The 21,899-nt window shown below is 39.9% G+C and overlaps 1 protein-coding gene across 1 annotated transcript in view; it reads left to right on the top strand.

Moving 5' to 3' along the window:
- The window catches only part of PRKCQ (protein kinase C theta), a 153,068-nt gene that overhangs the window by 59,112 nt on the left and 72,057 nt on the right, over window positions 1–21,899 (top strand). The window contains exons 2-4 of the mRNA XM_031015017.3: window positions 5,893–6,019; window positions 9,848–10,047; window positions 13,599–13,659. Coding sequence (XP_030870877.1) covers window positions 5,902–6,019; window positions 9,848–10,047; window positions 13,599–13,659 — 379 coding nt within the window. The 5' untranslated portion in view covers window positions 5,893–5,901. The remainder of the gene's footprint in view (window positions 1–5,892; window positions 6,020–9,847; window positions 10,048–13,598; window positions 13,660–21,899) is intronic.

The raw sequence follows: 21,899 nt of genomic DNA, 5'->3' as shown, positions 1-21,899 counted from the left end.
CAAAGGGAAATTGTTTATCTTCACTGGGGATGAGGGAAGTAAGGCACCCAAATGCACTCGTTCTGAGGAGTTTTTGCTAAATGTATTGCAGATGAGACCAGAGAGACTTGTGTAGTTGGAGTCAAACCCCTCTTCTGAGTGTATGTAGCATCTCAAGAATTAAGTAGGCGACATCCTGGTGGGGCTCTATAAGTCCCCACATTAGAGGGCTGAGAGCTGGGAGCCACAGGATCAACCCCACTCGGACTGTAGAAATGGCAGGTGTGACGCAAATCAATATGACAGGTGCTGTCTAGCAGTGCACTCAGAGAACTGCAGGAGCTGGGGCTGAGAACTTCCCATGGAGATGTGTTGATGGGAGGGCTCTAGAGGAGGGGAAGGAAGGCTTCCAAGAGGAGCTAGAGACTGAACAGGAACTTGAAAGATGAGGAAGGGGGCAGGGAGGATGGAGTGAAACAGGGAGGTGTTCCAGGGAGAGGTTGCAGCTTTCCTAGAAGGCTGAAGCTGTGAAACACATGGCACATTGGAGAAACAGCAGCAGTTTTGCAAGATCCTAAGATCATTCAGGCTGGAGCATGGAGATTTGATGGAGACTGAGAGGTGACCAAGGCTGGACAGAGGAGGCAGGGTAAGAAGCTGCTGTGAGTCACAAGAGAGGTGGTGCAGAATTGGTGGAGCAGGAGATGAAGCAAGTGGGTCGTGGGGCACAAGGGGAAGGGTAAAGTTGAAGCAGCGGGTGAGGGCTGGGCGTCACGGCACCCAGCACTGAGCTGGCAAAATGAAGGAAGAGTCAAGTTTGAAAGGGAAGGCAGGGAGTTCTGTATGGGACCTGGTGAGTTTGGGGTCCCCTTGGAGATTTCCAGAAGAGAGTCGAATGCGCGACTTTATTGCTCAGACAAGGGGTCTATGGGGGGACCTAGCCCCTGCCTTGTTCGGAACAGCCTGGCCAGTCAGTCTTCTTGTGCATAGATTGTTGTCATAAAGTATGAGACTACCATGTGTTACACAATAGACCACCAGGATGGCTGAACAGTAGAAAAGAACTTTATTGGCAATATCAGTTTGCACACCGGGAAGAGGCAGTCTTTGGCGTGTGTGGAAGGTGCTCTCTCTTCAAAGAGGGAAAGTGCAGGCTGGTTTTATGCCTCCCAGGGTCCATATTACACAATAGAGTCAGATATATTCAGAAAGCTTTGGGGAAAAATCTATACATATTTATGAGGGGAGTTAAGTGCAGGTGCCAGGGGTAAACATATGTCCAATATACATCCCATGTTCACTTTGGGGCACAGTTGTAGCATTAAAATTAGGTGCTAAATTTGGCTCTTTACATCAAAAGGCAAATTATAGGACACAATGACATTTAGTGTGCAGCACCTGTAAGCTGCTGAAACTGGCTTGGGGTCTGCATTTGCTTATCAGGAAAGAATGCCTGGAAGCCTGGTCCCCTGTCCAATCAGAGTTGCAGGGGTCTGGGTTGTAAATCAGAGTTAGGAAGAGTGTCAAACTTCGCCTGATTATTCTTATTATTAGGGAGACTAACAAGGGTGTGGCTTTTCCTGTAGCTGTAGGAATTTAGGAGGTTGTGATGCCAGCCAAGCCCTGAATCCTCGACCCCTGGGTAACTTGTTTCTTTAACCTTAGAGTCCATCTTAGCTGATGAAGGGGCAACTGTCTTGGTCTCTCAGATCACACGTGAATGGAGAGTGAAGATGAGACCGACTGAAATTTAGAGTGCACAGAGGACAGATCATACAGCTTAGTCCTGAGGCAGGCTATTCCAGCACATATTTTTGTCTACAGAAACTCTCATTTCTGGTTAAACACCCAGGGAAATCCCCTTCCCCCTACTATGTGCTCCGAACACCAAAAGGCAACCCATGAAAATCTTTTATGTTAATTTCTTTCTTGTGTATTCATTACACATCTTCTTGGCTCTTAATATAGATGGATAGATACACATATTTTTACATCCACACATATACATACATATACACACACATATATACTTACATATACACAGGTGTGTATATCTGTTAAATGTGGTAATTTACATACCCAGCAGCATTGTATGAAAATGTATGATTCATTTTGTCCTTACCAACATTAAGTAATAGCATTTCAAAAATATTTGATAATTGCATGGGCAAAAACATATTATTGTTTTTATTATATATTTTTCTTTTCTTTTCTTTTCTTTTTTTAAGACAGAGTCTTGCTCTGTTGCCTAGGCTGGAGTGCAATGACATAATCTTGGCTCTCTGCAACCTCTGCAGGGAGCCAAGCAATTCCCCTGCCTCAGCCTCCAGAGTCGCTGGGATTACAGGTACCCCCCACCATGCCCGGCTAATTTCTGCATTTTTGTAGAGAGGGGGTTTCACCATGTTGGCCAGGATGGTCTGGAACTCCTGACCTCAAGTGATCTCCTCGCCTTGGCTTCCCAAAGTGCTGAGATTACAGGCGTGAGCCACCATGCCCAGACTATTTTATTATATATTTTAAATATTATAATTCTTTTTACAGCTTAAATTAGGACTTAAAATGTTAATTTTTCCTCAAATAAAATGCATTATTAATTTCTAATGTTATTTTATTCTCAGCTGTGTTTGCCTAACTGCAAATGTTCAAAAGAGCTTAAATACCACAGAACCAAAGCTATTTTAATTTTTTAAAAGATCTGATCATTTCCCTTTAGTAATTTGAGGCTACTTTTGATTACTTTAAGATTTTAATTTAATATACAGCTTTTTCATATATATTCTTTTTACTTTACCTCTATAATCTCTGTATTTATAACACTTGCCTTAAAATACCAATTGCATATATTTCTTTTCTTTTGGTTTTTGAATTATCATACAGTAAAATTGACTTTTGGCTTGGTGTAGTTCTGTGAATTTAAGTCTAGACTTCTGTGACCACTAGAACAATCAAGCCGGAGAACAGTTCTGTCTTTCCCCAAAATTTGCTCATGCTGCTCCTCCCTGCTGCAACTCCTGGCAACCACTGATGTTTTTCTTCATATAGTTTTGTCTTTTCAAGAATGATACATGCAATTACATAGTATCTTATTCTGCATGTCTTAAATTGCTCACCTGGCTAAACATTTTTCCACAATTAGTTGGAACTATGATTTTTGTATCCTGTATAGCTTGTGCCTTTGCAATTTATTTTCTTGGGTTATAAGCAGTGCCTTTCTTACAAATTTGTATACCCAATTATGTAAGAATGGCGTTAACTTACTTCTGTTACACTAACCATAGCTATTTCCCTGGGTAGGTCTTTACTGTCAAGTTTGGTTATTTTCTTTAAATGTATAAGACCTTACCAATAGGAATAACACTTGATAAATAATATTGCAATACTCTGGTGATCCAGTCTGATGCAGTATCCCTAAATCTGGGAAAGGTTGTAAAAAAAAAAAAATGATGCTATCTTAAAGATGCATTTTTTCTGGCATGTAGAAGTTGGAAACAGACTAAATATGTAGCTACAGACTTTAGTAATGCAGATCGTAGAGCTACTGTCAATAGGATGTCATGCAAGAATGACAAGGAAGCCTGAGAAAATGTCAGAGAAACTTGAAAAAAATTTTATAGTAAAATGTTAACTTAAAAAGCCAAATATAATTCCATACCCACAGGATGATCATAGCATGTAAGAAAAAAAAAAACAAAACTTGCTAATTTAAAAAGACTAGGGAAAATAGATCAGAATAGTAACTGATTTCTTTTATTGGTGGAAATCTGGAGAGACTTTTTACTAACTTTGTGTGTCTTCTTTATTTTTCATGATGATCACCTGAAAAGCGCTCTGAACTACACAGAGAAAAGCACTCTGTGTAGTTCGGGTGTAAAATGCTGCCATCTGCCTGAAAAACTCACACCTGAGCTTGCGGTTCTATTGAATGATGTGTGAAGATTACCACACAAATACCTATTCTGTCTTCTAGATGTCAAGTGTATGTCAGGTCATGTCTGACATACATTTCTAAAGGTCTGTGAGCAGACCTTTACAGAATAGTGCAAGTGAATCTGGTGAAATGGCCATTTCATCTGCATTGCTTATTAAGTAAGAAATCATTGTCTAGGAAGACCTTCAGGAGGACAAAGGGTTTTGCCCCAACTCTCTTCCTTGCTGTAATGGAAGCCCTGGTCACCCTGGAGGTTTCCATCTTCTCTACCTGAGGCAGCATTTCCCAGACGCCTGCTGGGCTACTGTTGCCTGATTAGAAACCCACCCTGCGAATAGCAGGGTGACACCAGAAAAGGCCAGGTGCTTTAACTCTGGCTTTGTGAGTTAGTGATCCCTCTAGACTCAAACAGAATTAAGGAAATCTTCAAAAAGTCCCGACAGGGCAAAAAGTCCCATAACTGAAGATGATTCTTAGTGATTTTTCCTGATTTGTGGAGAAATGAAGTTTTGTCTAAAAGACGCAAGTGGCCCAGGAAAGAAGGGATTCTCAAAGAAACTCTCTCCAGAGAACTCACAGCTGTTAGCCCCGCTCCTGCCTGGGAATTCTAAACTCACAGGGCAAAGGGCGCCTCCTAAAGACAAATTTGTAAGTCATCTACCTGCTAATTCAGCAACGTGACAGATATGGAACCCAGCAAATCATGATGTTTACCCAACCGTCTCCTTTAGATAAACCTTCCAAACTCTGCAGGAAATTAGGACTTCATTAATATCTGTGAAATTAATGCCTGTCAAAAGCTCCTAATTTGTCTCTCTTGTAGAGTCAAAGAACACTGGTATTTAGCATACTGGAGATCCCTTTTGGCTTAGCTAGATGAGGTATTGCAGGCCCAAGATCTCCAGGTATGTTACTGATTCTCCTTCCAGGTCTTTATTATTTCAAATCGTTTTCTTTCTTTATACAAAGGCAGAAAAGACAGCCAATGCTTTGTTTCTTATCTTTGGCTTACTTATGAAAGCTTAGAAAAAATTATAAGTATAAAATCGTCAAAAAGAGAGATGGAGCAAGGAAGTAACTTTTTCGCTGAATATCAGATGATAGTTTCAGATTAATGGGACCTCGGAAAAGTAGGTAAAAAAGAAGAGGTATCTAGTTCACATAAGTGGCCAGAACACTCAATAATGGAACAATAGATGAAGAATTAGACTAGGTTCCTGGATTTGTAGCTAACACTTTGATAACTATCATCTAAACCTCTTGGAAAGCATAATTACTGATTTTTGGGCTTTTATGAAGTATTTTGTTCATCCTTATATGAGAAAGCCCTATTTTATAGTAGTCAATTAGTTTGGAGTTTTCTACGTGGTTTGCGATGTTCAAAGGCTTAGAGTGTGTGTGTGTGTGTATGTGTGTGTGTGTGTGTGTGTGTGTAACTGTGAAGAAAGCAGACCTTTTTGAAAATGTCCAGAGTAAATAAGGATCAGCTGCTGAATGCCTTGGGCCAATCCCATTACACACATAAATAGACCATGTAAGAATTGTGCGGTGTCATATTTAACTAGTGTGACTAAAATAGACTCGCTCTATATAAACTCATTTTCTGATTACTGTGTGCTGTTTCCTGGGCACCTACTTGAATAACAGAAGACATAAAATGTTGGAAAACTTTTGCCTCACTCTCCAACCTTGGGCCTAACTCCATTAGGTTGAGTGGAATTAACTCTTGAGTTACTTCTCAAAAGCAAGGTTGAGTGCAGACTTCCAGAAAGCCTCTCCCCTCGGCAACTCAGTGTGTGGTTTTGGGTGAGTCCAGCAGTGTCCTTTGCAGAAGGGGAAGTGAAAACATTTGTTCACATGGATAGTGGACCTATGTGAGGTTCTGGCTGTCCACGATAAAGCACTGGTTAAGTAGACATGGGGCACCAAAAATAATATCTTTTATAGCCCCCAAACAGCGTTTGTCTTTTGTCTTTTTCCAGGGCGCAACCATGTCGCCATTTCTTCGGATTGGCTTGTCCAACTTTGACTGCGGGTCCTGCCAGTCTTGCCAGGGCGAGGCTGTTAACCCTTACTGTGCTGTGCTCGTCAAAGAGTATGTCGAATCAGGTAAGCTTGAGGGGATTTTCAAAGCGGGGGAGGAGGAGGAGAATCCTGCTATGAACTGTGTATGAAGCAAGGTCTTTCAGGACATTTGACATCATCTGGTGGAACCAAATCCTGCCATTTAGGACACTGATGCCCAGCAAAGCCAAGGACTTCCTCATGGACACACATTTCGTGATGGACTCTAAACCAGGACCCGATGGCCCACCGGTGGCTCTATTGCACTGTATCATTTTTCCCACATATACAAAGGGAAAGAGAAAGCTGAGTTGAGGAAATTACATAAGGAGTTAATGGGAAGGAACTCTAATGAGCTGAAGTAGAACATAGCCGTATGTGGTTAAGCCTGGTTACTTTAAATAAGTCTAGGTAGATTAAGACTGCATAATCTTCCAACCAACTCTAAAGACTGCTTACTGCTGCTTTGGCAAATCTTCAGTGGATATTACAAAGCATCTATAATTAGCCATTAGAATCCAAATTTCAGAAAACGTACTTTTGCACTCACTAAGGTCTTGGCTGAATGAAAGAATAGTGATGTTTCATCAAGTTCAAATACAGGCAGCTCAAGGTGAGGGGGAAAGTGGGACAGCCACCCAACGTCCTGTTTGTGGGTTCAGAATGTTCCATTCCAACAGTCTTATGTGTAGGGAATGTCTCTGTGGTCACGTCGGCCGGCTTCCACTCTCCAAGATCCTCACCTCTGCATTGGAAGTTTGCCATGGATTTCCAAAGGAAAAGTAGGAGGGAGTTTAGATCCCACAACTCTCCTGACTGCACACCTTTTCTTGTTTCCCTACGTGCATTTTGATTTTAGCAGACACTTTGTAGGGAATGATAATGATGATGGATGCAGGCTTGCAGTAACTATGGAAGCCATCACAGTTCACTTACACAAAAGTGTTTACGGAGAGACCACTGCAAGAGTGCTGGGACCAGAGCATAGAGGGAAAAAAAGTCAAACAAGTAAGCTGAAGGAACTCAGGAAGACTGCCTTCCCTTTAGAGCATCTATTCTTGCAGAAGAAAGTGGCAATAAACAAAAATACAAACAGCAGGTAATGAAGGAACAAAAAGCAGTGTAAAGAAGAGAGGGACTGGGGGCAGGGATGTGTGTTATTTTATATAGGGTTGTCCTGCAAAGGCCTGTGAGCGAGGGACATTTGCAGATACAAGAAGAAACTGACTCAGACTTTGAGAACCTCCTGCCAGATACTCAGAGTTCAGATTCTGGGGTTCCCAAACCTACTATTTTGCATCCCCCACCAAAAGCCTTTTTGCTTCACAGCTGACTTTGTCCTTCCAGCCACTCTGAACACATCAAAGCCAGAGAGACTGTCTGAATCATCTTGATTTCCTTTCTGCCCAGAGTTCTCTCCTGTTTAGTTAAAAGTGTGAATGCCACTTGCTCCCAACCTAAAACCTTTCAAATGTCACAGACATCTTTGAAGTGTAAAACGTCTGAGTTTTTCAAAGGCACCTTTGACTTAATGGGTCTCCTGGATCCAGTTCTCTTTACCATCTCAGGTCTCCCTGACATTTGCTTCCTGAGGGCCTTTTTTTTTTTTTTTTTTTTGCATTTGGCCTTGCCTTTGAACTTGGTCTAATGAGCCACGTGGATTGAGAGTCCTTGTCAGAAAAGAAGGAAACTGGTTTTCCTAAATATTAGCCTGTGGAGTTGGAGGGAGTTTAGAGATTTTTGCTTTTGATTTTATTTTGGGTTTGTTCTGAAAAGAAATCACTCTGAATATTATCATTCAATATTTACTTCTACAGAATTTAAACACATTTCAGTTCTTGGGGTGTAAGGCTGCATTTTCCACTGTGAGCCAACAGAACAAGGACAAACAGGCTACGGGGCTGCGGGGTTGTGAGTCGTTAAAACGGTAACACTCTAGATAGATAGGGCCCTCTGTTTAGGTGATTACAAACGTGGCGAATGAAAATGTAAAAAGTGCCTTGCTTTGGGGACTTTTTGCCCCTTCTCAGGGTATTTTTGGCCCTTTTCTCCAGGCACAGAGAATGGTTACCATCAAAAGGAAGTATCCGAAAGGGAAGCTTCAGGTCTGTAGAAGTAAAATGTTACCGTGATCGTTAATATTGCCGTTGGTTTCTAAAAAGCCCAATGTCCAGTCCAATTTTTTTTTTTTACCAACCCACAAAAAATGTCCCCTTTCTATTCCACGTTTAGTAGTCTCATGGTTTATGTCTTTCCTAGCCAAGTTTATCTAACATTTGAGTTTCAAGCTTATTCAACTCCTTGTATACCCCTGAAATAAATATTAATTTAACAAATGCTAAATGTCTGCTCTGTTTAGCTTTGTGTGTTGGACAGAAGGGGCCCTCGAAAGTTAGAAGGGCTTTATTTCCTGGCTTTAAGCAGATTTTTCCCCTTTTACTTAATCGACATCTCTGAATTGCTAAATCTGCCACTTAATGTGCTTATGTCACAAGAAACAAACACTCAAATGCAGGTTTCTGCTTCTGAAATGATTAAAGAATAAATACCAGAGAAAATCCAATGTGCGTGAAAGACAAGAAAAAACTTCTTAATTAGTAAACTCTTTGCCAATCACAGAGCGGCTTTAGGGAGGTTTCCCCTAAACTGACCTTTCTGTCTACAGATTTGTTACTATTTCCAGGGCTCCTGCCTACCTGCCTTTACGCACTTGCAGGCTTGCAGTCGGCTTCAGCATCGCTGGCTCCATGGGTAAAGATCAGCACCACCTCTCTGACTTGCTCATCAGCTTTTGCTGAGGGTGCATGGTACATGTAAAATGTATCTTCACCCAAGAATTAGAGAAGGAAATAATGGCTCATTATGTTTTAAAGATCATTGTCTCTTACTGTATTTATGTCAAATGGAAAAAAATGTAAATATTTCTTAAAGGAGCATTCATTATGCGCTGAAATTACGCCACTATGTCTTTCAGATGAACACACAGTAGTTTTGTATTGACTGTGTTTAAGCTGGGGCCAGTGAGGTTAATCAGTCATAGGATCAACACTACAGATTAATAAAGGAGAATCTCAAAGGCATAAAAGATTTTTTAAAAAGTTTGTTGCTCAGGTGTTTAAACCCAGAGTGAAGCAACTAACTGTTGAATAGGAAAATAACATTTTGAAACCAACCCAATAGTCCCGTAGACAGTTGTTTTGGGCTGATTATAGAAATGGACCCTTCTGATCTTAAAGCTTGGAATTTACATTTGTTTTATCTGAGTTTCTTCCTCAAGAAAGGATCCCCACACCTCTCAAAAAAAATATGAAAGAACTGAAACTCACCAGATCATGGCATCCAGAGACTGAAGCGCCAGGCCCCTGGTTCATCATGATTGCTTACTTACCCCTCCCGAGTTCCTGTTTTCTCATACAAAGTTACATTTCTTCCCTGCTATATAAATCCCTAGTTTTAGTTGGTCATGGAGACGGACTTCAGACTGAGCTCTCATCTTCTCGGCTGCATCACCCAACTAAAGCCTTCTTCCTTGGCAATTCTCGTCATCTCAGTCATTGGCTCTCTGTGCGGTGAGCAGCAGAACTTAGAATGCCTGGTGTTTCGGTAACAATTTCCAGTCCAAGGCATTAGCAGATTGTTGTCTGAATTATCAACGCTGGACTTATAAGGTTCAAGGCATCACCTTGCATCTGGACCCGGGGACTGTCTCATTCTGTCCCATATTGTCTCTGATTGTTTATGTGCTACTTTTGTCTTCCCAGCAGAATTCTATATCCCAGAGAACAGAGGGAGCAGGTGCTACTGTTGAGTTGAACTGAATTATTTTCCAGGCCTGGCTGAAGGAATAATGAGACCTTACGTTTCTGTTCCTAGAGAACGGGCAGATGTATATCCAGAAAAAGCCTACCATGTACCCACCCTGGGACAGCACTTTTGATGCCCATATCAACAAGGGAAGAGTCATGCAGATCATTGTGAAAGGCAAAAACGTGGACCTCATCTCTGAAACCACCGTGGAGCTCTACTCGCTGGCTGAGAGGTGCAGGAAGAACAACGGGAAGACAGAAATATGGGTAACGTTGCGTAAAGTGTATGCACATAAGGGATAAGCGTGATGGTAGCAGATGACTGGCTCAGAACTCCCATGTCAATCTGAGGGTGTGATTACACTGGCCTCGGGTCACCAGGCTCCCTACCACTTCCTACTGGTGATTTGATAATGGCGATGGTTATTCTTTATGGGCTGTAGAACACATTGACATCTTCAGATCTCTTTGATGCCTACATCAAAGAGATGTAGAAAGTCTCTTAGACTATGATAAATTATTGTTTATTTAAAACTGTTAAAGCAGGCTTGGAATATCTCAAATTCCCCTTAAGTGGGGGATGAGTTTTTGTCTATCAATCCAGTTGTCAGTTTCATTCACTTTTTCAGTTTTGGGAAGAATATTTGTATATAAAACTTAATCAAGATATATCAAACAACAACTGTAATGCTTTTTAACTTAGAAATTACTTGTTTAACCCAGTAGACTCAGAACACGTTAAGATATCAAAATCTTAATTTTATTAAACTTCATCAATACACTTTTAAAGTAAGTAAAAAGCTATCAGAATGTGAGAGGATAGAACAAAGATCCATTTAATGTTTGGTCTTCTCTCTCTGTACTTTGACAATTCCTACAGTTTTTTTCAGCTGTAATGAACTTAGCTTACTTTGACTAAGAAAGTGCATCATACACAATTCATCTTAGCACACCAAGTTGCCAAAAACCTGGATTATGGTAGTAAATATTTAGAAATGTTAAAAGGAAGAGTAAAATAATCAAAGCGTTAAAAAAATTCCAATGAAAATTTCTGGGGCACAAAATAAAAGAAAATATATCAGTAAGAAACTGCTTTTACATGATCTGAAATCCAGAAAATGTTTTCAAATGTTTATATCACCTGTGCCAAAGGAGAGAATCCTGACTTTCTGCTTCTTACTTTCTATAACTCAGATTTTTAAACATCCACCCAAAAGATGTTAAACTCAGATTTTAAGAAATCCACCCAAAAGATTTTCAAGAACTCAGATTTTAAGAAATCCACCCAAAAGATTTTCAAGAACTCAGATTTTAAGAAATCCTCCCAGAAGATTTTCAAGTCACAGGTTTCAAATGGGAATGATACAAGCCTAAAAACTAGGTTTTTGTGTCAGTTTTGTATTTTTGACCTAAAAAAATAATGCTTTTTAAGAAAGTATAAAAATCTTTGCTCGTATCACTAAAGTAATCTTTAGAGACAAATATATGCCAAGATTTTTTTTAAAAAGTGCTCAGGCCCATGCTTAGATATGTCCAGGTAATTTAGTTGGGCAGTATCTACTCAGCACTTGTGTGTTGGCTTGGGAGAAGGGTTCCTGGGGCCGGGTGTGGTGGCTCATGCCTGTAATCCCAGCACTTTGGGAGGCCAAGGTGAGCAGTTCACCTGAGGTCAGGAGTTCAAGACCAGCCTGGCCAGCACGGCGATACCCTGTCTCTACTAAAAATACAAAAATTAGCCGGGCGTGGTGGCAGGTGCCTGTAATCCCAGCTACTTGGGAGGCTGACGCAGGAGAATCACTTGAACCTGGGAAGCGGAGGTTGCAGTGAGCCTAATTATTTTATTAGGTAGAAGCAGGAATGGGAGAAACTGAGGAAGACCAGTTTATTTGGTCTACCTAATTTTTTTTTTTAAAGAGTCGTCAATTCCCCAATTTTAAAAATACGATTCTATTCATGTTTCCTTCTCAATTAATGAAAGGATAAGTCGGAGGGTGAGTATCTTTTTGTTAAGTAGTCTTCACTGATAGGCAGGTTGCTGTTCTATTTGTATCTCTTCAAGTTGCATATGATTTCTTGCCTAGGAGTTTGCTGATTTCATCCTTAACAGACTTTTCTTTGCATTCTAGGATTATTTAGACATAGGCACATGGTGGCATTCAGATGCTCATTTAACCAACTAGCACATTTTTTGCACTTTTAAGCTTTGCTGGGTTTTTTTGTTTTGTTTTCTTTTTTATTTTTTTGCCAAGGTTATTTCTTAATTTACTTTTATTTTAAGAGCCAACAGGTTGTTGGGACTTATATTTTCCCTTGCTTCTATTGGAATCTGCTTTTCCAACACTAATTTCTCTAAAGAAAATGATTCTCTCAAATTTGCCTTTCATGTTTCTCAACGCCATATTGAGAGACACCTTTTGTTTTCCCAAGGTTGTGACTGTTTTCATGGTTGTCTCCCATTCACTCCCCAAAATGTGCTGGAATGTGGCTTTCTATGGGTGCTGTTTTTCCAGTAGCTAATTGGTTTAATTTCTTCCGTCACTACTAAGTACTGAATATTGCCAACTTTGTGGTCACCTGGTGCCAATTTTCATTATTCCATTTGGAAGCAGGCCCCTTACCATAGCTCTTCCATCTCCATTTTTGCCTCCATCTTTACTCCTTATTCCACAAGCCAGAGAACAATGGTGCATACATGCCATGTCAAAAGCACTTTTCTTTTCATTAATCTGTTGAAACTCATATGGAAATTTATAGTCGTTGCAGCAATGCAAGCTTATTTTATCATAAAATTCTCATGGCAGTAATGCTGTGACATAGGCATTGCTATTATGTCTGTTTTTCAGAGATTTCCCAAGACTTAGTGACTCGCACAAGGTCACATAACCAGAAAATTATTTAGCCACGATTCAAATTCAATCCTGAGTTCCACAGAACATTACTTGCTATTTCTTAGTTACTCCGGCTCACCTGGATAACCCATGGAAATAATGACCAGTAATGACCTTCAAGTCATCTTCTTTCTGATTCTTTTTGGTCTGTTAATGGTATAGTGGGATGGTTTAATAGATTAACAACAGTGCTCAGCTTGTCTTGAACTTGGATTTATCCTTTCTTCTCCTTATGTCACTTTATGGGAGATCCTACATCATCCCTTAAAATGACACTTTGTTCCACCCTCTTCTACATAATAATACAGTACTGAAGTATATATTTATATACATTTATAAATTCCTTCCCAGATCAGTGTAATTAGAATTTTCTTTAGTGGACCATCCAAGACTTTCCTAAAAATACAATCTCTCTTTGTGAAAGAGAAAAGCCATCCCCATTGAATGCCCTGATTAACCTAGACATGCATCCCAGGTAGAAAAGAAGACAGGGGCCTGGAGGCAGCCTCAAAGAGGCAGGATTTATCTTTCCCTCCAAAAGAAGGGCTTTTTCCCCAAGGAAGCCAGTCCCAGTGCCTGTGATTCTTTTGTCGTGATGAAGATCTGGGTCTGCCCTGTGACAGTTCTTCAGATAAGCAGCTTTACAGGGCAAGAAAACCAAATAGAATCTGTTTTAGGATTTTATTTCTTCCTTATGTAAGTTTTTCTCTCCAAATAAAATTAATGAATTGCTGGGATGTTTTAAGAAAAGAAAGGCGACTGTCACGGTTGCTACAGTCGTCTGATGACAATGAGTGTGAGTACAGTGGAGAGTAACAATGATTGTATTCTGTGGTGGAAATCTCCTGCCATCGTCAGTAGCCAGTGATGTCATTGAACTCAGGGCTTGTTTCACATTCTGACTGATGTTTCTTTCCTTCTCCCAACCAGTTAGAGCTGAAACCTCAAGGCCGAATGCTAATGAATGCAAGATACTTTCTGGAAATGAGTGGCAAGTGACATTTCTTCTTCCTGTTTGGGGGTGAGGAGGGCATGGCCTTCTCCACAAATGCAGCTTATTTTACCTTTGCAATTATTGTAGAAAAGAATCAGGAGAAAAGAGAAGCACAAAATTGTTTTAAAATTCTCAGAGGTGCTCAGGCATGACTTTAAAAGACACTATCTGGGCCGAAAAAACGTAGGAATATAAAACATTTATAGCACTTGTTTTAAGTGATGTGAATCCATATGCCCAAAGCTCTTATACTCTGTCTTTATTTTAGTTTGGGAATTCAGTCTAAATACAAAAGACTGTTGATGTGTGGTTATGTGTGTACATGTTTAAATGATGTGCTCTAATAAGCTACCATATTATCAGTAGAATACAAAATAAGTAAGAAGTCAATCAATATATTCCACAAAATTAGTAACAAAATGCTAACACTTGAAGTTAGTCACCTCAAGTCCTTTTAGGAACAAGAAAAGGTGAGAAAACACATTGCTAAAGGGTTTTGGTTCCATGTTACGTGTGGACTTTGGCCACAGAAGTGAAATTTCCCAGTACAATGTGCTGAGACAGGCTGTCAGGGCTGTGTATGTGAATCAAATCCCCCTACTTAGAAAATCCTAAGTCACAGCATGGACGTGTAAACTTACTGATGGTAAACTCACTTCATTTTTTCCTAAATTAATTTTACTACCAAGAAGAAGCAAGTTTAACTTTATACATTTATGGTGCTTTCTGAGTTTCGGCTTACCATATATAATTCCTCCGTGTCTAAATTCAAACAAATACATCACAGAAAACAATATTATGAAATAATCATAGAAAACTTGAACACTCACTAGATATTTGATGATATTGAGGCATGGCGAATTCATCTTTTAGGTGTGATAATAATATTGCGGTTATGTTTCTTTAAAAGGCATGCTGATCTTTTACATATATATGCTGAAATATTTTAGATAAAATAATATGATACCATGGCTTTGCTTCAAAGTAATCCAATGGTATGGGGTGTAGGATGGACAGGGTATATTGAAAGAGAGTGGCCGTCAATTAATAATTGCTGAAACTGAATGATTGATATATGGAAATTGATTATAGTATTTGCTCAACTTTTAGGTACATTTGAAATTTTCCATAATAAAATTTTTTTAAAAGAAAGAAAGAATTACTGAGAAGGGGAAAATGTACTCTGAAATTTTATTTCTTTTTCCTCTTGGAAGGTGTAGATATACAGTACACATAGTACAACTTTTGAGTTGGCTGAAATAGAGTGATTGCAGGATATCCGAATAACCAGATTTGCATAAAATGTGAAAGTGCTGACCTAAATAATAGTATCAATGATGTTTAATTCCTTGAATAAGAGAAATACATTCCTCCCATTAGTTTAAAGCATGACCCAATGTAAATTGAAAAAGGGTCCTGTCTGGGCATGGTGGCTCATGCCTGTAATTCCAGTACTTTGGGAGGCCGAGGTGGGCAGATCACTTGAGCTCAGGAGTTCCAGACCAGGCTAGGCAACATGGCAAAACCCATTCTCTACCAAAAATACAAAAATTAGCCAGAGTTGGTGGTGCATGCCTGTAGTTCCAGCTACTTGTGAGGCTGAGGTGGGAGGATCGCTTAAGCCCAGGTTATTGAGGTTGCAGTGAGCAGTGATTTCACCAGTGCACTGCAGTGTGGATGATACAGTGAAAGAAAGAAAGAAAAAGAAAGGAAAGAAAGGGAAGGAAGGGAAGGAAGGAAGGAAGGAAGAAAGAAAGAAAGAGAAAGAAAGAAAGAAGAAAAAAGAAAGAAAGAAAGAAAAAGGAAGGAAGGAAGGGAGAGAGAGAGGGTGAGAGAGAGGAAGGAAGGAAGGAAGGGGAAGGGAAGGGGAAAGAAAGAAGAAAGAAGAAAGGAAAGAAAGAAAGAGAAGGAAGGAGGAGGGAGGGAGGGAAGGAAGGAAGGAGAAAAAGGGTCCTTCATAAGAAAGAAAGAAGGAAGGAAGAAAGGAAGGAAGGAAAGAAAGAGAAAGAAAGAAAGAAAGAAGAGAAAAAGTGTCCTTCATCAGAATGCAAGTATTTTTGGTAAATGATTTTAAGATCCCTGCTTTGAAAAACAATTCCATGGATGGTCCTTCTATTCCTGTGGAACTTAAAATATTTTATTAGAATGAGAGAGCAAATTCAATCGGGCAAAAACAATGATATTCCATAAACAATAATGACATAAGCCTAGGAAATGTTTTAAGAATAAAGCTTTGGCCAGGCACGGTGGCTCACGCCTGTAATCCCAGCACTTTGGGAGTCCGAGGCAGGTGGATCCGAGGTCAGGAGACCGAGACCATCCTGGCTAACATGGTGGAACCCCGTCTCTACTAAAAATACAAAAAATTAGCCGGGTGTGGCAGTGTGTGCCTGTAGTCCCAGCTACTCGGGAGGCTGAGGCAGGAGAATGGCATGAACCCGGGAGGTGGAGCTTGCAGTGAGCTGAGATTGCACCACTGCACTCCAGCCTGGGAGACAGAGTGAGACTCCGTCTCAAAAAAAAAAAAAAAAAAAAGAATAAATCTTTGTAATATTTAAAACTTTTTATATCTAGATCCAAATTGACACTCCATCTCTAAATTTTTATATGTCAAAAAAATCTAATTTTAAAAACCAAAGTTATGGAATAACCTAACTAGAAAATTCCTTGTTGATGACAAGGAGGAGAGCATTCTTTTAAGAACGCTCATTATTAGTATAAGAAATCGTCTTCTGAACGATTCAGAAAAGCAAAACGTGTTCTTCTCTTCAGGGAACATATACCCAGAGGTGGTACAGATTGGACAATTAGATAAAATTATAACCTAAACCACACAAATACTGATTAACCAAGAGATCAGTGTGTGTTGCTTTCATTTCAGTAAGTTCCACAGTGTGGGCATTAAAGGTTAGCAAGAGTTGAGTTTTCTAAAGAAGAGGGATGGCCTTACAAGGAGGAAAAAGTGAAGGCTTGAGCAAGAATATGCCTTGGGTGAGGGCTGTGGGGAGAACAGCCTAGGTAGACCAGCAGGCTCCTGCTGAAACCAGAATGAAGAGTCAGAGACAGATGTTGGAGGGCAAGAGGAGTGCATAGTCTTGGGTCGTGCTTTGAACTAATGGGAAGAATATACTTTCTCTTACTCAAGGAATTACACAGTATTGGTCTACAAAATTTCACTTATGTTATGGAGAGGTGATAAAAATCTGTTCTAAGGGTGTAGGTACGGGAATAAAATAAAAGGAATAGTCTAAAAGAAAATACTGTTGCAGAGAGATTTCATGGTAGAGTAGATGAAATATCTACAGAATGCCTGTTAAGTGTACATAGTTGAAATGCTTTATAATTCTTTAAAAATTAGGCTGGGAGCAATGGCTAATACCTATAATCCCAGCACTTTGGGAGGCCAAGGCAGGAGGATCACTTGAATCCAGGAGTTTGAGACCAGCCTGGGCAATGTTGAGTGACCCCATCTCTACAAGAAAATTTAAAAATTACCTGGGTATGGTGGCACATGCCTGTAGTCCCACCTACTTGGGAGGCTGAGGCAGGAGGATCACTTGAGCCCATGACTTCAAAGATAAAGTGAGCCAAGATAGTGCCACTGCACTCCAGCCTGGGCAACAGAACAAGACCCTGTCTCCAAATAATAATAATAATAATTAATCCTTAAAAATGTAAGTTGAATGAAGGGAAAAAATGTTGAGAATATCTCTTAAAATAGCTAGACTGGGAAAATGGTAGGAGTCACAGAAGTGGGAGATATGGAAAGAGGAGGAAAATGATTAGGGGATAAGGAATTCAAATTTGGATAACACTTGAGATAATACCATGTCTCCCATGTTTCTCTTCCATGGAAGCCTCACCTCCTCTACCTCACCAGGAAGTAAATGGCTCAGCTCTCCATAACAGACTACTTTGTTCTTTCTCTTTGAAATCCCCTTCTGTTGGGTTTTTGAGCAGGAATCATTTTTTCTCTTCTTCCTCTGTTCTTCTATTATTACTCTTGTAACTTCAGAATTCCCCAGTGTCATCTCATGCCCCCCCGCACCTTTCTATTTCACACCTTCCTGTGCTTCTCTATCCATTCAGTAACCAACCTTCAACCCACATATCATCACTCAGAATTCTCCACCTCCAGGGACTCACACTCAGAACTTGCTTTTTCAGAGCTCATCTTCCTCCCCTGTCAATTCTGCCCTTATTCTCAGACAATAAGTACTAGGCTTTAGTCCAGTTTCTCTTTTACCCCATTTATTAGCCCACTTTCTGGCATTAACTCTACCTAGCCTGGCTCCCATGATAAGCCTTTGTCAGCACTCTGCTCTCATTAGTTCCCCTTTGCCATGGATAGTCTGATCTCTAAACCTTGCATTCTCACCTCTCATTCTCCCCGGTTTTGCTAGAAAAAGTCATACAGCTAAGTGTGTTACAAACAGATGGTATTAGATGACATTCCTATGGTTCAGACTCTATGTTTGGCTTCTTAGCAGACCTCTCTGACCAGATTTCCTGTACTTACACATTTTAAGGGGTCAAATTAAACTAAGTATCCAAAATTACATTTGCCACATTCACGAGTAACCTATTTCTTTTGTAAATTACTATCGTACTTAATTATATAATAACTCACTCCACAAAACCTGGAAGTAATTTTTATAGCCTCCTTTTCTTTCAACTTCCACATGAATGCATCAGTCAATCATTTGTGTTCATGTTGTCTAGTCAATATTTTTTCCATTTCATCATCTAATTACATCGTTACTACCTCCTGCCATATCCCGTCCATTCTCCTATGGTGGTCCTAGAAGTAACGATGCCAAGCTCAAATCTGACCATATCAAGCCTCTGCCCCTACTGCAGTGTTCCAGCATCTGCAAATTGTCTGCAGGAAAGTGTTCAAACTGATCTGACACCTACACATCTTCTGGAAGTGACTGCTGATCGTTTCTGCTTCACCCTCTGCACTCTGGCAATGCCCAGCTAGTGCTGGACCCACACCCACACCCTGAGGAACCTTAGCTCTGTAGCTTTGCTTGTTCCCTTCCACCCAGAGAGAGCACCTTTGGCTTTTCCCCACCATACCTTCTCCCACACATTAGTAGGAGTTATCTGTCCAGAATTCAGCACAGAAACATTTCTGCCAGGACGTTTGTTTTCCAACTTCCCTCTTTCTCTCCTTCACCTACCTCTACCTGCCTTAGCTGGTATAGTTTCCTCATTTCCATGGTCCCACAGCATCCTGTGAATACCTCTGTTCTGACACATCGATTTTCTTTCCCTCTGGACTCTTAACTCCTTGCAGGACAGCCACTGTCAAAACACATCTCATTAATTCCTTTAACTGTGGTGCCAAGTTTCTGGTGAGGCATGCAGGAAGTACACAATGAATGCCTGTTGAACTGTTCAGCTGGACTCACCTTGGCACTTAGAAATCTCCTTCATTTCTTTTTGATTCCTACACAATGGCTATTCCTACCATTCCCATCCTCCTTGATTTCTGGGGATGCCTCAATCTCCTCTGATTCTGGGAGGTTGACCTTGCCTCCAATATAAGTGGTAGAGACCCCATCTTATTTTTATTTAATTTTTTTATGTATTTTTTTTTCTTGAGACAGAGTTTCGCTCATGTCGCCCAGGCTGGAGTGCAATGGTGCTATGTTGGCTCACCACAACCTCTGCCTCCCGAGTTCAAGCGATTCTCCTGCCTCAGCCTCCTGAGTATCTGGGATTACAAGCATGTGCCACCATGCCCAGCTAATTTTGTATTTTTTTTTAGTAGAGACGGGGTTTCACCATATTGGTCAGGCTGGTCTCAAACTCCCGACTTCAGGTGATCTGCCTGCCTCGGCCTCCCAAAGTGCTGGGATTACAGGTGTAAGCCACCACGCCCAGCCGAGACCCTGTCTTCTGTTTGTCTCTACACTTTAGGATGCAGTTGCTTCCTCCCGCCTTCTCCTCCTGCTCCTCTGCCTCAGAGACAGCTGCTCCCTTTCTTGGTTGCACACCTCTCATCCCAGCAGTCCTGCTCTATCAATAAACTTTACCTCTGACATCCTCAACTCTTCCTTCTCTCTGCAGTTTCTTCCTTATTCCCAAGACATACTGCATTATGCATCTTCCCCAATCTTGAACACCATCTCTTCTTTTTTTTTTCACCTTTTTACCTCCTTGAGTTTTTTTCTTCTTTCCCTAATGCATTCCTTTAAAAAGTAGTTTATATTTATCAGTTTCTTTTTCTTCCCTTCTACTTCTATTCTTAGACCCTAAGACTCTGGATCTCCAAGATTATAAGTTCTCACAAGCGGTTCCTGCTTCTTAGCCTTCAATTTCCTTGATATCTCTCTATCATACAATGCTGAAAACTTCATTTCTTTTCAGCTTGCCTGATGTGATATTGTCCAGGTTTTCCTCTTAATTTTTCAGCTGCCTCTTCTTGGTCTCTTTTGCCATTTCTTTTCCTACCTCCTAAAAAATATAGGTGCACATATCTCGGAGCCTATTCCACACCATCATATATTGCCTCTTAAGGTTGGCTGTTCTGTGCCTGTGCCATGTCTCCCTGACTTGACTGTTATCCATGCAAGGGTGAGGAATAATATGTTTCTTCAGCACACTCAGCAAGGCAGTTTACTCACAGCTGCTCAGGAAACTTGTAATTTGATTGACTACAAACAAGTGATAGGTTAGACCACATAAATAGATTAGAATCCATTAGTATAAAAGAAAAAAAATTGCAAAAACCAATGAGCTCATTCAAACCAGTAAATAGAAAAATAAATATAGTCAATACAAAAAGAATTAAAGAATTCTATGTTTTTACATTTATTCTTTTGTAATGATTGAAATAGAGAATAATGAAAATCACAGAAAATAACAGGATATTAATTCATTTCTAGAAATTCCTGACATTTTAAAAAATTATAGTACTATAGTCTAATGTACAAATTATATATATAACTATATATATTTATAGTTTATAAAAATATAAACTATATGTAGACACATATGTATATAAACATATATGTATAGATATATGTATAAAATATGTTTAATATACATATAAACATATATGATTTTTACAGTAAAAACCTGTATAGGGTCCCCAGAATAATTCACTTTCATTCCCTGCATTTAAAAGTATATTTATACTTATTTTTATTTTATTTTATTGCATCTGGACCAAAATAGAAACAAGTCACATGTTATAAACAAATGACCTACTATACTAGTCACAAGTTGTAAATAGATTTGGACATTTAGACCAGAACTTGTGGAAGAAGGTGATTAACTCAGTGATCCTTAATTTAACCCCTCATTTACCAAGCCGAATCGATTATTTCCAGCCTAGTTCCAGGTAAAAAGACCAAAATTACCTACTCTTAAAGTATTAGGCAAAGTATTATGTCCCATCTGTGGAACTGTTAGAGGGTTACTGGAAATGCTTTTTGTCTGGAAGTTGAGGTTGCCATAAAACAAATCTGCGGACACTACAGAAAAGACTTCAGTCCTACAATGTGTCCTGGGATGTGGCTGGATTCCTGGGGGAGGTTTCTACCCACACAGCTCCTCCTTTGTCTACCTAGAGTGTTTCTAATCTAGCCACTGTTAGGGATTGGACAATAAGGTATCTTGGAAGATAATTTGCCCCAAACGCATTGTCAGGCTACTGCCACTGCTTAGCCACAATAGAAGAAATTTAGTTTGAATATTATTAACTCATTGTGAAATATGTTGAACCTGCTTTTTAAACAAAACCTCAATGTTTTGTATTTGTAACAAAATAGAAGAAGTAATCCAAGAGTCTTCAAGCTATTACAAAATTATAACTCTAGGATTTAAATTCATTATCCTTATTTATTTATTCACATATTTATTTGTGTATCATTTTTGTTACAGCAGTGGTTATTTTTATTTCTTTACTGTTCCTTGTGTTATTCTCTCTCACCTGCTGTGTCCACTGTGCTGTTTAACCATGACTGCCTTACAATTTGGTGTTTCGTGAGGACCTGGGCTTCAGCAAGGGCATCATGAGCATTCTCATAATTTGACTATCTTAGTTTTTCAACCCTTTGGAAAGATGTCACCCAGGTATAGGGCACTGTAAACAGTGACTATCCAAAGCACTTTGACCAATATTTATGAGCCTAGAGTAAAATGAATAGATTGAATCTGATGGTTTGATGCTGATGACTAGGTAATGCACAGGATTACCTAGACACTAAAAAAATGCAGTGAGC

The sequence above is a fragment of the Gorilla gorilla genome, chromosome 8 (genome assembly GCF_029281585.2).
Source record: "Gorilla gorilla gorilla isolate KB3781 chromosome 8, NHGRI_mGorGor1-v2.1_pri, whole genome shotgun sequence".
Lineage (NCBI taxonomy): Eukaryota > Metazoa > Chordata > Mammalia > Primates > Hominidae > Gorilla > Gorilla gorilla.
Note: the sequence above shows the minus strand (reverse complement) of the source record. Positions and strands in the feature narration are given on the sequence as shown.